This window comes from Scylla paramamosain, chromosome 48, assembly GCF_035594125.1.
Source record: "Scylla paramamosain isolate STU-SP2022 chromosome 48, ASM3559412v1, whole genome shotgun sequence".
NCBI classification, from domain to species: domain Eukaryota; kingdom Metazoa; phylum Arthropoda; class Malacostraca; order Decapoda; family Portunidae; genus Scylla; species Scylla paramamosain.
The window spans coordinates 2,506,633-2,519,132 of NC_087198.1; the positions used below are offsets into that span (position 1 = coordinate 2,506,633).

General features: G+C 42.3%; 2 protein-coding genes across 2 annotated transcripts in view; one reads left to right on the plus strand and one right to left on the minus strand.

Annotated features, from left to right (window-relative positions):
* The window catches only part of LOC135095302 (uncharacterized), a 34,565-nt gene that overhangs the window by 2,056 nt on the left and 20,009 nt on the right, over window positions 1–12,500 (plus strand). The gene's annotated exons all lie outside the window — the stretch shown is intronic.
* On the minus strand, window positions 2,533–4,139 carry LOC135095232 (histidine-rich glycoprotein-like). The gene is made up of 2 exons (XM_063996013.1): window positions 3,515–4,139; window positions 2,533–2,852 (listed from the first exon to the last, which is right to left on the minus strand). The coding sequence occupies exons 1-2, from the start codon at window positions 4,137–4,139 to the stop codon at window positions 2,533–2,535; spliced, it is 945 nt and encodes a 314-aa protein (XP_063852083.1).

Here is a 12,500-nt window from a genome sequence, read left to right on the forward strand (position 1 = left end):
CAACCGACGATCGTCACGCACCATCTGCTTGACACGCTCAACATTGGCCTCATTCCTGCTCGTTGAGGGTCTTCCACTCCTGGGGTCATCTTCCACGTCCTCCCGGCCCTCTTTGAACCTCTTGCACCACTCAAAAACACGTGAGCGTGACATTGTCTCATCCCCGTACACTTTTTGCAGCATACCCAGTGCTTCTGACGGCGTTTTCCCCAACTGCACCAAAAACTTCAAGTTTGTTCGCTGTTCAGCGCTCATTGTTAAACGACCTGCAACAGAGGACATGATTTTAAAAGCACGTAAGAAAAAGATTAGTGACTGTAGAGGGTTGGGAGCGCAGTTGTATACTCCAGAAGGATTACTTTGAAGGGGAAATATGGTGGTTTGTGGCTTGGGTTTGAAATTCATCTTTTAGGACACCAGTCCTGGAACTTTAATGACACACCTCATATATATATATATATATATATATATATATATATATATATATATATATATATATATATATATATATATATATATATATATATATATATATATATATATATATATATATATATATATATATATATATATATATATATATATATATATATATGTGGAAGGTTGTGTTGAGTTGATAGTTGGAGGAATTGAGTTTTTCGGGCATTGAACGATACCAAGTTTGCTCTGCTCCAATTAGAAAGTTTAGAAAGATCAGAAGTGAGGCGTTCCGTGGCTTCCTTGCATGAACTGTTTACTTCCTGAAGAGTTGGATGTCTATGAAAAGACATGGAAAAGTGCAGGGTGGTATCATCAGCATGGAAGTGGATAGGACAAGATGTTTGGTTTAGAAAATCATTGATAAATAATAGGAAGAGAGAGGGTGAGAGTACAAAACCCTGAGGAACACTACTGTTAATAGATTTAGGAGATGACCGTCTACCACAGCAGCAATACAGCGGTCAGAAAGGAAACTTTAGATGAAGTTATAGAGAGAAGGATAGAAGCCGTAGGAAGGTAGTTTAGAAATCAAAGCTTTGTGCCAGACTCTATCAAAGGCTTTTGATACATCCAAGGCAACAGCCAAAGTTTCACCAAAATCTCTCAAAGAGGATGACCAAGACTCAGAAAGGAAAGCCAGAAGATCACCAGTAGAGCGGCCTTAATGGAACCAATAGTGGTGATTAGATAGAAGGTTGTGAAGTGATAGATGTTTAAGAATCTTCCTGTTGAGGATAGATTAAAAAACTTTAGACGAACAGGAAATTAAAGCAATAGGACGGTAGTTTGAAGGATTAAAACAATCACCATTGTTAGAAACAGGCTGAATGTAGGCAAACTTCCAGCAAAAAGGAATGGTTGATGTTGACAGACAGAGTTGAAAAAGTTTGACTAGGCAAGGTGTAAGCATGGAACAATAGGAGGGATTCCTTCAGGTCCATAAGCCTTCCGAGGGTTTAGGCCAGCGAGGGCATGGAAAACATCATTGTGTAGAATTTTCAATAGGTAGCATGATATAGTCAGAGGGTGGAGGAGAGTTAGGAACAAGCCCTGGAGACAATTTTGGCTAGGTGCCAGAAGTCACGAGGGAGTTAAATCTTGAAAGATTTTGACACTTTCTATTAATGAAGGAGTGTTTGGCTAGTTGGAGAACAGACTTGGCCTGGTTCCAAGCAGAAATATAAAGTGCATGAGATTCTGGTGATGGAAGGCTTAAGTACCTTTTGTGGGCCACCTTTCTATCATGTATAGCACGAGAACAAGCTGCGTTAAACCAAGGTTTGGAAGGATTAGGTGGAGAAAAAGAATGAAGAATGTACACCTCCGTGCCAGACACTATCACCTCTGTTATGCGTTCAGCACACAAAGACGGGTCTCTGTCATGGAAGCAGTAGTCATTCCAAGGAAAATCAACAAAATACCTCCTCAGGTCCCCCCCAACTAGCAGAGGCAAAACGCCAGTGGCACCTCCGCTTAGGGGGATGCTGAGGAGAGATTGGAGTGATAGGAAGAAGATATGAAATTGTGATTGGAAGAGTCCAATGGAGAAGAGAGGGTAACAGCATAAGCAGAAGGATTAGAGGTCAGGAAAAGGTCAAGAATGTTGGGCGTATCTCCAAGACGGTCAGGAATATGAGTAGGGTGTTGCACCAATTGCTCTAGGTCGTGGAGGATAGCAAAGCTGAAGGCTAGTTCACCAGTGAAGGAAGATGTCACGTGTGTTTTTCTAACTGAACATTAATTGTGCTGATTGAATATTAGTTGTGTTTATGAACCTGGTATTGTCTTTGTTCGTGCATGCTGATTGCGTTGATCAATGAATATGTTGAAGAGACATAAAGACAGTGATACCAAGTAATTTTAAACGAATTGAGGATGAATGCCAGTGGGAAATTTTGACTTGTAAGACATGTAAATAATTAGTAGTTACCAATTAAAATATGAAAATGTTTGTGAGTTTTCCAGTAGCTTTTATGTACCATATCCATACAGTATCTTGGACCACGACAGTGTGGTGTGTGCTGTGCTTGCTGGACTGTGTAATCCCATCCACTATTGGTGGCTGTTGATGTGGTGTGTGATGTGCTTGTTGGCCTGTGTAATCCCAAACAGTGTTGCTGCTGGGTGACTGGCTGGTGTGTGGTGTGCAGTGTAGTGTGGTGTGTGATGCACTTGTTGGCTTGTGTTATCCTGTACACTGCTGCTGGGTGACTGGCTGGTGTGTGGTGTGCAGTGTGATGTGCTTGTTGGCCTGTGTAATCCCAAACAGTGTTGCTGCTGGGTGACTGGCTGGTGTGTGGTGTGCAGTGTAGTGTGGTGTGTGATGCACTTGTTGGCTTGTGTTATCCTGTACACTGCTGCTGGGTGACTGGCTGGTGTGTGGTGTGCAGTGTGATGTGGTTGTTGGCCTGTGTAATCCTCTACACTGCTGCTGGCTGACTAGTGTGTGGTATAGTGTTTGGTGACGTGGTGATTTTTTTTTTTTTTTATGTAGTAGAGACACTGGCTAAGGGCAACAAAAATTAAAAAAAAAAAAAAAAAAAACTCACTAAGATGCCAGTTACCGAATAGGGTCCGAAGTCTTAGTAAAAAAAATTGAAGGATAAGTGTCTTGAAACCTCCCTCTTGAAGGAATTCAAGTCATAGGAAGGTGGAAATACAGAAGCAGGCAGGGAGTTTCAGTACTACCAGAGAAAGGGATGAATGATTGAGAATACTGGTTAACTCTTGCATTAGAGAGGTGGACAGAATAAGGGTGAGAGAAAGAAGAAAGTCTTGTGCAGCGAGGCCGCGGAAGGAGGGGAGGCATGCAGTTAGCATGAACAGAAGAGCAGTTAGCATGAAAATAGCGGTATAAGACAGCTAGAGATGCAACATTGCGGCGATGACAGAGAGGCTGAAGAAAGTTAGTTGAGGAGAGAAGTTGATGAGACGAAAAGGTTTTGATTTCACCCTGTCTAAAAAAGCGGTATGAGTGGAGCCCCCGCAGACATGTGAAGCATACTCCATACATGGACGGATAAGGCCCTTGTACAGTCAACAGCTGGGGAGGTGAGAAAAACTAGCGGAGACGTCTCAGTGTGGTGTGGTTTGTGCAGTACATTGTGGTGTTGTGTGATGTTGTGCAGTGTGGTGTGGTGTGGTGTGATGTGGTGAGGCGTGGTGTACTGTAGTGTGATGTGATGTGGCGTGACACAGTGTGGTGTGGTGTGGTGTTGTGTGGTGTGGTGTGGTGTGGTGTGGTCTGGTGTGGTGTGTTGGTGAAGTGTAGTGTGCTGCAGTGCAGTGTGGTGTGGTAAAGTGTGATTTGGTGTGGTGTGGGATGGTGTAGTGTGATGGAATGTGGTGTGGTGTGACGCAGGGTGGTGTGGTGTGGTGCAGTGTGGTGCATTGTGGTGTGCTGTGATGCAGTGTGGTATGGCGTGGTGTGATACAGTGTTGTGTGGTGCAGAGTGAAGCAGTGTTGTGTGGTGTGGTGCATTGTGGTGTGGTGTGTTGTGGAAGGGCATGGAGTGGTGTGAGGCAGTGTGGTGTAGATAAGTGTGGTGGAGAGTGGTGTGGTGTTGCGTGATATAGTGTGATACAGAGTGATGTGGTGTTGTGGTGTGGTGTGGTACAATGTGGTGTAGTGTGATATGGTACAGTGTGGTTTGGTGCATTATGGTGTGGTGTGATCCAGTGTAGTGTGTAGTTCCTCCTCCTTTTCTGTTACCTTTCTTGGTTTTCTGTTAATGAAGGGCAGCTAACATTTGCTTATTGAATGAAAAAACGAAAAAAAACTTTAACGAAAAATAAAGAGAGATGTTATGTCCGGAAATAACGCGCGCGCTTGTGTGTGTGTGTGTGTGTGTGTGTGTGTGTGTGTGTGTGTGTGTGTGAACAGAATTTCAGTGCAAGTAAAAAAAAATCGCCTCCATCTCTGCAGCTTTGCCTGAGCTTCCTCCTCCTTCCCCTCCTTGTCATTCTAATTCAGCAGTGCAAGGACCCAAAGATTTCATTCTTTTCAGGTTATGGTTATGAGTATATCGCTGGCAACTTACACCACATCCTCTCTCTCTCTCTCTCTCTCTCTCTCTCTCTCTCTCTCTCTCTCTCTCTCTCTCTCTCTCTCTCTCTCTCTCTCTCTCTCTCTCTCTCTCATTGCATCTTTTATTCTTATTTGTCTGTTCACTATATATTTAATAATGTTTTCCATATTTATTATCTTTATTATACCTTACAACACACACACACACACACACACACACACACACACACACACACACACACACACACACACACACACACACACACACACACACACACACACACACACACACACACACACACACACACACACACATAAAGAGTTTTCCTGTTATGCAGTGACTCAAGCAGTAGGTTGAAAGAGTTGATACACGTAGTTTCGTAGAGCATTCTCATGTGAGTGTGTGTGGTGTCACATGAGGGAAGCAGGTGTGCTGTAGGCTGACAGCCGTTTTGGGTAAGTAGAGAGAGAGAGAGAGAGAGAGAGAGAGAGAGAGAGAGAGAGAGAGAGAGAGAGAGAGAGAGAGAGAGAGAGAGAGAGAGAGAATGTGTAAGGGATTAAGAGATTAATACAGAGACAGACTAGTTGCGGAGATGTGAATAGGTGATGATGCTCTGAGCGAGCCTCGTTATGGCACGGGCGTGGGCGAGATGATATGTGCATGGGCGGAGAAAGTGGCAGGAGTGTGGCAATGGGCGCGGCTGTGGCAGAGGCAGGGGATGGGTAGGAGCGAAGTCCTTCCCTCCCCGGCCCGTTATTCAAGGCCCAGTGTTGCCAAATCTACCGATAAACATGAAAATCTACTGGATATTTGATGAATCTACCGATATACCGAATGATTTCGAAAATAAGGTCAAATATATTGGATTTTCGATCAGACCTACCGAGAAATCTACTGATATTCAGTGTCATGAGAGAGAGAGAGAGAGAGAGAGAGAGAGAGAGAGAGAGAGAGAGAGAGAGAGAGAGAGAGAGAGAGAGAGAGAGAGAGAGAGAGAGAGAGAGAGATGTGGGGGGTGGTGGAGTGCGGGGGTGTCGTGACTAACTGAACGTGTCTTGTTCATGTGCCGATTCTAGCCTGACGAACAACAACAAACCGGTTTGTTGTTGTCACTGGCTCGGCCTCGGTCAGTACATGTGTCTCAGTGTCTGCAGGCTGCACCGTTCCCAAACACCTAAGCCTACTCCCACGCACCTGTAAGTCTTTAGATAATATATTTCATCTGTTTTGAAATTTAATTTTTGTATTGATTTAAAAATAGAGCCTCAAATATTAGCGGGCTGCATCGTTTGTGAAGGAAGGTAGGTGGTGTGTGTGTTACTTTTTTTTTTTTTTTAATGTAGTTGGGACACTGGCCGAGAACGACAAAAATCCAATAAAAAATAAATAAATAAATAAATAAAAGCCCAGTGATGTATCAGTCCCAGAAAAGGGTAGAAAGTGGTAGACAAAAATTGAAGGATAAGTGTCTTGAAACCTCCCACTTGAATGAATTTAAGTCATAGGAAGGTGGAAATACAGAAGCAGGCAGGGAGTAGAGAGAGGGATAAATGATTGAGAATACTGGTTAACTCTTGCATTAGAGAGATGGACAGAATAGGGGTGAGAGAAAGAAGAATGTCTTGTGCAGCGAGGCCGTGGGAGAAGGGGAGGCATGCAGTTAGCAAGATCAGAAGAGCAGTTAGCATGGAAAAAGCGGAAGAAGACAGCTAGAGATGCAACACTGCGGCGATGAGAGGGAGGCTGAAGACAGTCACTGAGAGGAGAGGAGTTGATGAGACGAAATAATTTTGATTCCACCCTGTCTAGAAGTGCGGTATGAGTGGAACGCTCTGCCTCAGAGAAGTAAAGCATACTCCATACATGGACGGATAAGGCCCTTGTACAGAGTTAGCATCTGAGGTTGGGGGAGAAAAACTGGCGGAGACGTCTCAGAACACCTAATTTTATAGATGATGTTTTAACTAGAGATGAGATGTGAAGTTTCCAGTTCAGATCATAAATAAAAGACAGACCGAGGATGTTCAGTGTAGAAGAGGAGGGCAGTTGAGTGTCATTGAAGAAGAGGAGATAGTTGTCTGGAAGGTTGTGTCAAGTTGATAGATGGAGGAATTGAGTTTTTGAGGCACTGAACAATACCAAGTTTGCTCAGGCCCTATTACAAATTTTAAAAAGATCAGATGTCAGGCATTCTGTGGCTTTCCTGAGTGAAATGTTTACTTCCTGAAAGGTTGGACGTCTATGAAAAGACAATGGAAAAGTGCAGGATGGTATGTATCATCAGCGTAGGAGTGGATAGGACAAGAAGTTTGGTTTAGATCCCTAATGAATAATAAGAAGAGAGTGGGTGACAGGACAGAACCCTGAGGAACACCACTGTTAATAGATTTAGGAGAATAACAGTAACCGTCTACCACAGCAGCAATAGAACTGTCAGAAAGGAAACTTGGGATGAGGTTACAAAGAGGATAAAAGCCATAGGAGAGTAGTTTGGAAATCAAAGCATTGTGCCAGACTCTATCAAAAGCTTCTTATATGTACAAGGCAACAGGAAAAGTTTCACCAAAATCTGTAAAAGAGGATGATGACAAAGACTCAGTAAGGAAAGCCAGAAGATCATCAGTAGAGCGGCCTTGACGGAACCCATACTGGCTATCAGATAGAAGGTTGTGAAGTAACAGATGTTTAAAAATCTTCCTGTTGAGGATATATTAAAAAAAAATTTAGATAGACAGGAAATTAAAGCAATAGGATGGTAGTTTGAGGGATTAGAACGGTCACCATTTTTATGAACAGGCTGAATGTAGGCAAACTTCCAGCAAGAAGGAAAGGTAGATGTTGACAGACAGAGATGAAAGAGTTTGACTAGGGAAGGTGCAAGCACGGATGCACAGTTTCGGAGAACAATAGGAGGGACCCCATTAGGTCCATAAGCCTTCCGATGGGTTAGGCTAGCAAGGGTATGGAAAACATCATTGCGAAGAATTTTAATAGGTAGCACAAAGTAGTCAGAGGGTGGAGGAGAGGAAGGAGCAAGTCCAGAATCGTCCAAGGTAGAGTTTTTAGCAAAGGTTTGAGGGAAGAGCTCAGCTTTAGAGATTGATGTGATAACAGTGGTGCCATCTGGTTGAAATAAAGGAGGGAAAGAAGAAGAAGCAAAGTTATTAGGGATATTTTTGGCTTCATGCCAGAAGTCACGAGGGGAGTTAGATCTTGAAAGATTTTGACACTTTCTGTTAATGAAGGAGTTTTTAGTTAGTTGGAGAACAGACTTGGCATGGTTCCATACAAAGTTATAAAGTGCATGAGATTCTGGTGATGAAAGGCTTAAGTACCTTTTATGAACCACCTCTCTATCATGTATAGCACGAGAACAAGCTTTGGTGAACCAAGGTTTGGAAGGTCGAGGAAAAGAGTGAGGAATTTATGCCTCCATGCCAGACACTATCACCTCTGTTATGCGCTCAGCACACAAAGACGGGTCTCCGACACGGAAGCAGTAGTCATTCCAAGGAAAATCAGCAAAATTCCTCTTCAGGTCGCCCCAACTAACAGAAGCAATTCGCCAGCGGCACCTCCGCTTATGGGGATCCTGAGGAGGGATTGGAGCGATAAGAAGATATGAAATTGTGATCGGAGGAGCCCAATGGAGAAGAAAGGGTGACAGCATAAGCAGAAAGATTAGAGGTCAAGAAAAGATCAAGAATGTTGGGTGTATCTCCAAGACGGTCAGGAATACAAGTAGGGTGTTGCACCAATTGCTCTAGGTCATGGAGGATAGCAAAGTTGTAGGCTAGTTCACCAGGATGGTCAGTGAAGGGAGAGGAAAGCCAAAGCTGGTGGTGAACATTGAAATCTCCAAGAATGGAGATCTCTGCAAAAGGGAAGAGGGTCAGAATGTGCTCCACTTTGGAAGTTAAGTAGTCAAAGAATTTCTTATAGTCAGAGGAGTTAGGTCAGAGATATACAGCATCAACAAATTTAGTTTGAGAGTGACTCTGTAGTCGTAGCCAGATGGTGGAAAACTCGGAAGGTTCAAGAGCGTGAGCACAAGAGCAGGTTAAGTCATTGCGCACATTAACGCTACATCCAGCTTTGGATCGAAAATGAGGATAGAGAAAGTAGGAGGGAACAGAAAAGGGGCCACTGTCAATTGTGTCAGACACCTGAGTTCCAGTGATGAAAAGAAGATGAGGTTTAGAAGAGGAGAGGTGGTGTTCTACAGATTGAAAATTAGATCTTAGACCGCGATTGTTGCAGAAGTTAATGAAGAAAAAGTTGAGGGGGGGGTGTCAAGACACTTAAGGTCGTTGTCAGAAGGGCAGTCCGACCTGGGGACATTTGTGGTCACCTCCTCAGATGGGGACTCCGAGGCTGGTGTAGGAGTCACCATGATAATTTTGAAATTTTGAGTGAAGGGTGTGTGTGTTATTAGGTGCTTGTAGTTTTGTGTGGAGGAAGAGAGTTGTCTTTAGAGGGCAGGCTGTGACTACCCCCTTGTGTTGTGAGACACAAAGGGAAACGTTCAGTGAGGTCACAGCTGGGCTTAGTGATAAGTTCACAGCACACCCTGAACAGTGCTGCACACCTCACTGGGAGTAATTATCGTTTCGGCAGGTGCCTACTGCCTCCTCCTGTGTACTGCCTCCTCCTCTGTATGTGTGTGTGTGTGTGTGTGTGTGTGTGTGTCCATGTCTTTGTGTATGTGTGTGTGCGTTTGTCCATGTTGATTTGTGTGTGTGTGTGTGTGTGTGTGTGTGTGTGATTCACGTACGGTCGTCTGCTGATCACCCAGCCAGCCATTCCGCTACAGAAGGAGCTCAGAGTTCATAGTGGCAGATCTTTTGGGTAGGACTGAGACCACTGACACACCACACACCAGAACAGCGAGGTTACAGGCCCTCAGGTTACATCCCATACCTACTTGCTGCTAAGTGAATAGGGGCTACACATTAAGAGGTTCGCCCATTTGCCTCGGCGCGCCCGGGATTCGAACCCAGGCCTTCTTGGTTGTTAGCCGAGCGTGCTAACCTCTACACAACACGGTGTGTGTGTGTGTGTGTGTGTGTGTGTGTGTGTGTGTGTGTTTGATTTTTTTTTTTTTTTATGTAGGAGGAACACTGGCCAAGGATAACAAAAATCAAATAAAAAAAAAAAGCCCACTGAGATGCCAGTCCCCAAAAATGGTCCAAAGCGGTAGTAAAAAAAATTGGTGGAGAAGTGTCTTGAAACCTCCCTCTTGAAGGAATTCAGGTCATAGGAAGGTGGAAATGCAAAAACAAGTAAGGAGCTCCAGAGTTTACCAGAGAAAGGGATGAATGATTGAGAATACTAGTTAACTCTTGCATTAGAGAGGTAGACAGAATAAGGGGTGAGAAAAAGAAGAAAGTTTTGTGCAGCGAGGCTGCGGGAGGAGGAGAGGCATGCAGTTAGCAAGATCAGAAGAGCAGTTAGCATGAAAATAGCGGTAGAAGACAGCTAGAGATGCAACATTGCGGAGATGAGAGAGAGGCTGAAGACAGTCAGTTAGAGAAGAGGAGTTGATGAGACGAAAAGATTTTGATTCCACCCTGTCTAGAAGAGCAGTATGAGTGGAATCCCCCCAGACACGTGAAGCATACTCCATACATGGACGGATAAGGACATTGTACAAAATACTTGAAAAAGCAATAGCAAAGAGACTGACTGCATTAATAGAATCTTTCAACCTGCTTTCAAGCAATCAGTTTGGATTCCGCAAAAAATAAATCCACAGAAACAGCAATACTGAAGTTTACAAGTGAAATATACAAGAATATGGAGAGAAAGAACCATGTAGTAGGGGTTTTCTTGATCTGAGTAAAGCATTTCACTCTATTGATCATAACATATTATTAGACAAGCTAGAAAACATTGGAGTTAGAGGATTACCACTAAAATTGTTTGCTAGTTATCTGTCAGGTAGGAAACAGTCTGTATTTTGTAACAATTATATGTCAAATAAAAAAAAACAAACTATTATTAAGGTATGCCACAAGGTTCTATATTAGCTCCTATATTATTTCTGATATACGTCAATGATAAATGTAATGTTAGTGATATGCTTAGTTACGTTCTATTTCTCGATGACACACGCCTTCTTCTAACAGATAATGATTTGTGTAACTTAAATGTAAAATTAACTCAAGAATTGCATAACATATTCAAATGGGTAACCGGAAATAAATTAACAGTAAACATTAATAAAACTAACTTCATATTGTTTCAAAGACGCTCTGTTGTCAGTAATTTCGGAACAGTTTCCTATGGAGGCTGAGCTTAATCATGTTTCTTCTACAAAATTTTTAGGAGTTATTATTGATGAAAATTTTAACTGGAAAAAGCATATACAGTCGGTGTGCTCAAACTTATCAAAAACTTGTGGAATTTTATTCAGAATTAGGTACAATGTAACAAGTGAAGCCTTACGCAGCTTATATCATTAATTATGTTATCCATACCTTATTAACCGTTCATCGATCTGTGGCTGTACTTGGCCTACGGTTGTGAATGATGTCTTTGTAGCACAAAGGAAAATAGCAAGAACCATTGTCTTTAAAAGTAAATACGACTCCACCGACTTACTGTTTAAGGACTTAAATATACTAACTTTTGACCTCTTAAAGAAATATTTCATAGCGCTGACCATATATAATAAAGTTAATGGTAATGATTCAAATAGCATAATGTCTAATGTATTCCACCATAGCCAAGGTACCCGAGGAAATCATAATAATATGATTTGCCCACAAGCAAGAACTAGTCTGTATACATTTTTCCACACACTGTGTTGCTCCTAAAGTATGGAACGTATTGCCTGACGATAGAAAAAAAAAAAGGTTTTTTCAATATTTTCAAAAGTAAAATGAAAAAGTTCCTATTTAATAGTCTAAGTCAAAACTAGGATCTGTAATAAAGTTTTAGTATTTTTTTTACACATGAATGATGTAGCTTATTACAAACATAACTTATCTTAAGGATATTAGCTCCTAAAAAATGGTGCAATAATATTATTTCTTTTCTACTGTTCTATATGATTTGTATTGTTGCCCTGCCCTCTATATAAGTTGCATTTATATGTATATCACTCCTCTGTCTGCTAGGGAGCCTCGGCTCAGCGGGCTAGTGCCCCATTAATCATGTAATGCTTCTTCTCTGTAAAAAAAAAAAAAAAATGCTACTCTGGACAATAAACAATCAATCAATTAAATTTTAAAAAAACAAACAAAATTAAGTTAGCAGCTGGAGGGGTAAGAAAAACTGGCGGAGACATCTCAGAACACCTAACTTCATAGAAGCTGTTTTAGCTAGAGAGGAGATGTGAAGTGTCCAGTTCAGATTATAAGTAAAGGACAGACCGAGGATGTTCAGTGTAGAAGAGGGGGACAGTTGAGTGTCATCCTCTTCGACACTGAACATCCTCGGTCTGTCGTTTACTTATAAAGGACAGGTGTGTGTGTGTGTGTGTGTGTGTGTGTGTGTGTGTGTGTGTGTGTGTGTGTGTGTGTGTGTGTGTGTGTATGTGTGTGTGTGTGTGTGTGTGTGTCACTTGGGTGTTTTTACAATGCCGTTTCCCTGATCCAGAGGGGTGAGATGGTACCTCTCTTTGAACAGCCTGTCTGTTGTCCGCCTGTTGGGACTGGCTGGGTTCTGAGCACAGCAAGGGACCTGCGGTAAATTTGTGTGTGTTGGCTTTTATTTTCAATATCCTTTCTTTTGTTTTTCAGTGTGCTCCTTTTTCTTTCTGTTTTCTTCATTATGTATGTTTTTATTGGAATTTCAGGAGTGACATTTTGTTTTCTACAATTAGCATGTATTGTCATCTTATTGGCCGAGTCTACCTTGAAAAGGAACACGTTTTCTTAGTGTCCCCCATGTTCTGGTTACCTGCCTTGCGGACATTATTCTTAATATTGGTTATAAGTTAGTGTAAGGCTTATTTACTCATTTTATATCATGTAGTATTATTCTCTT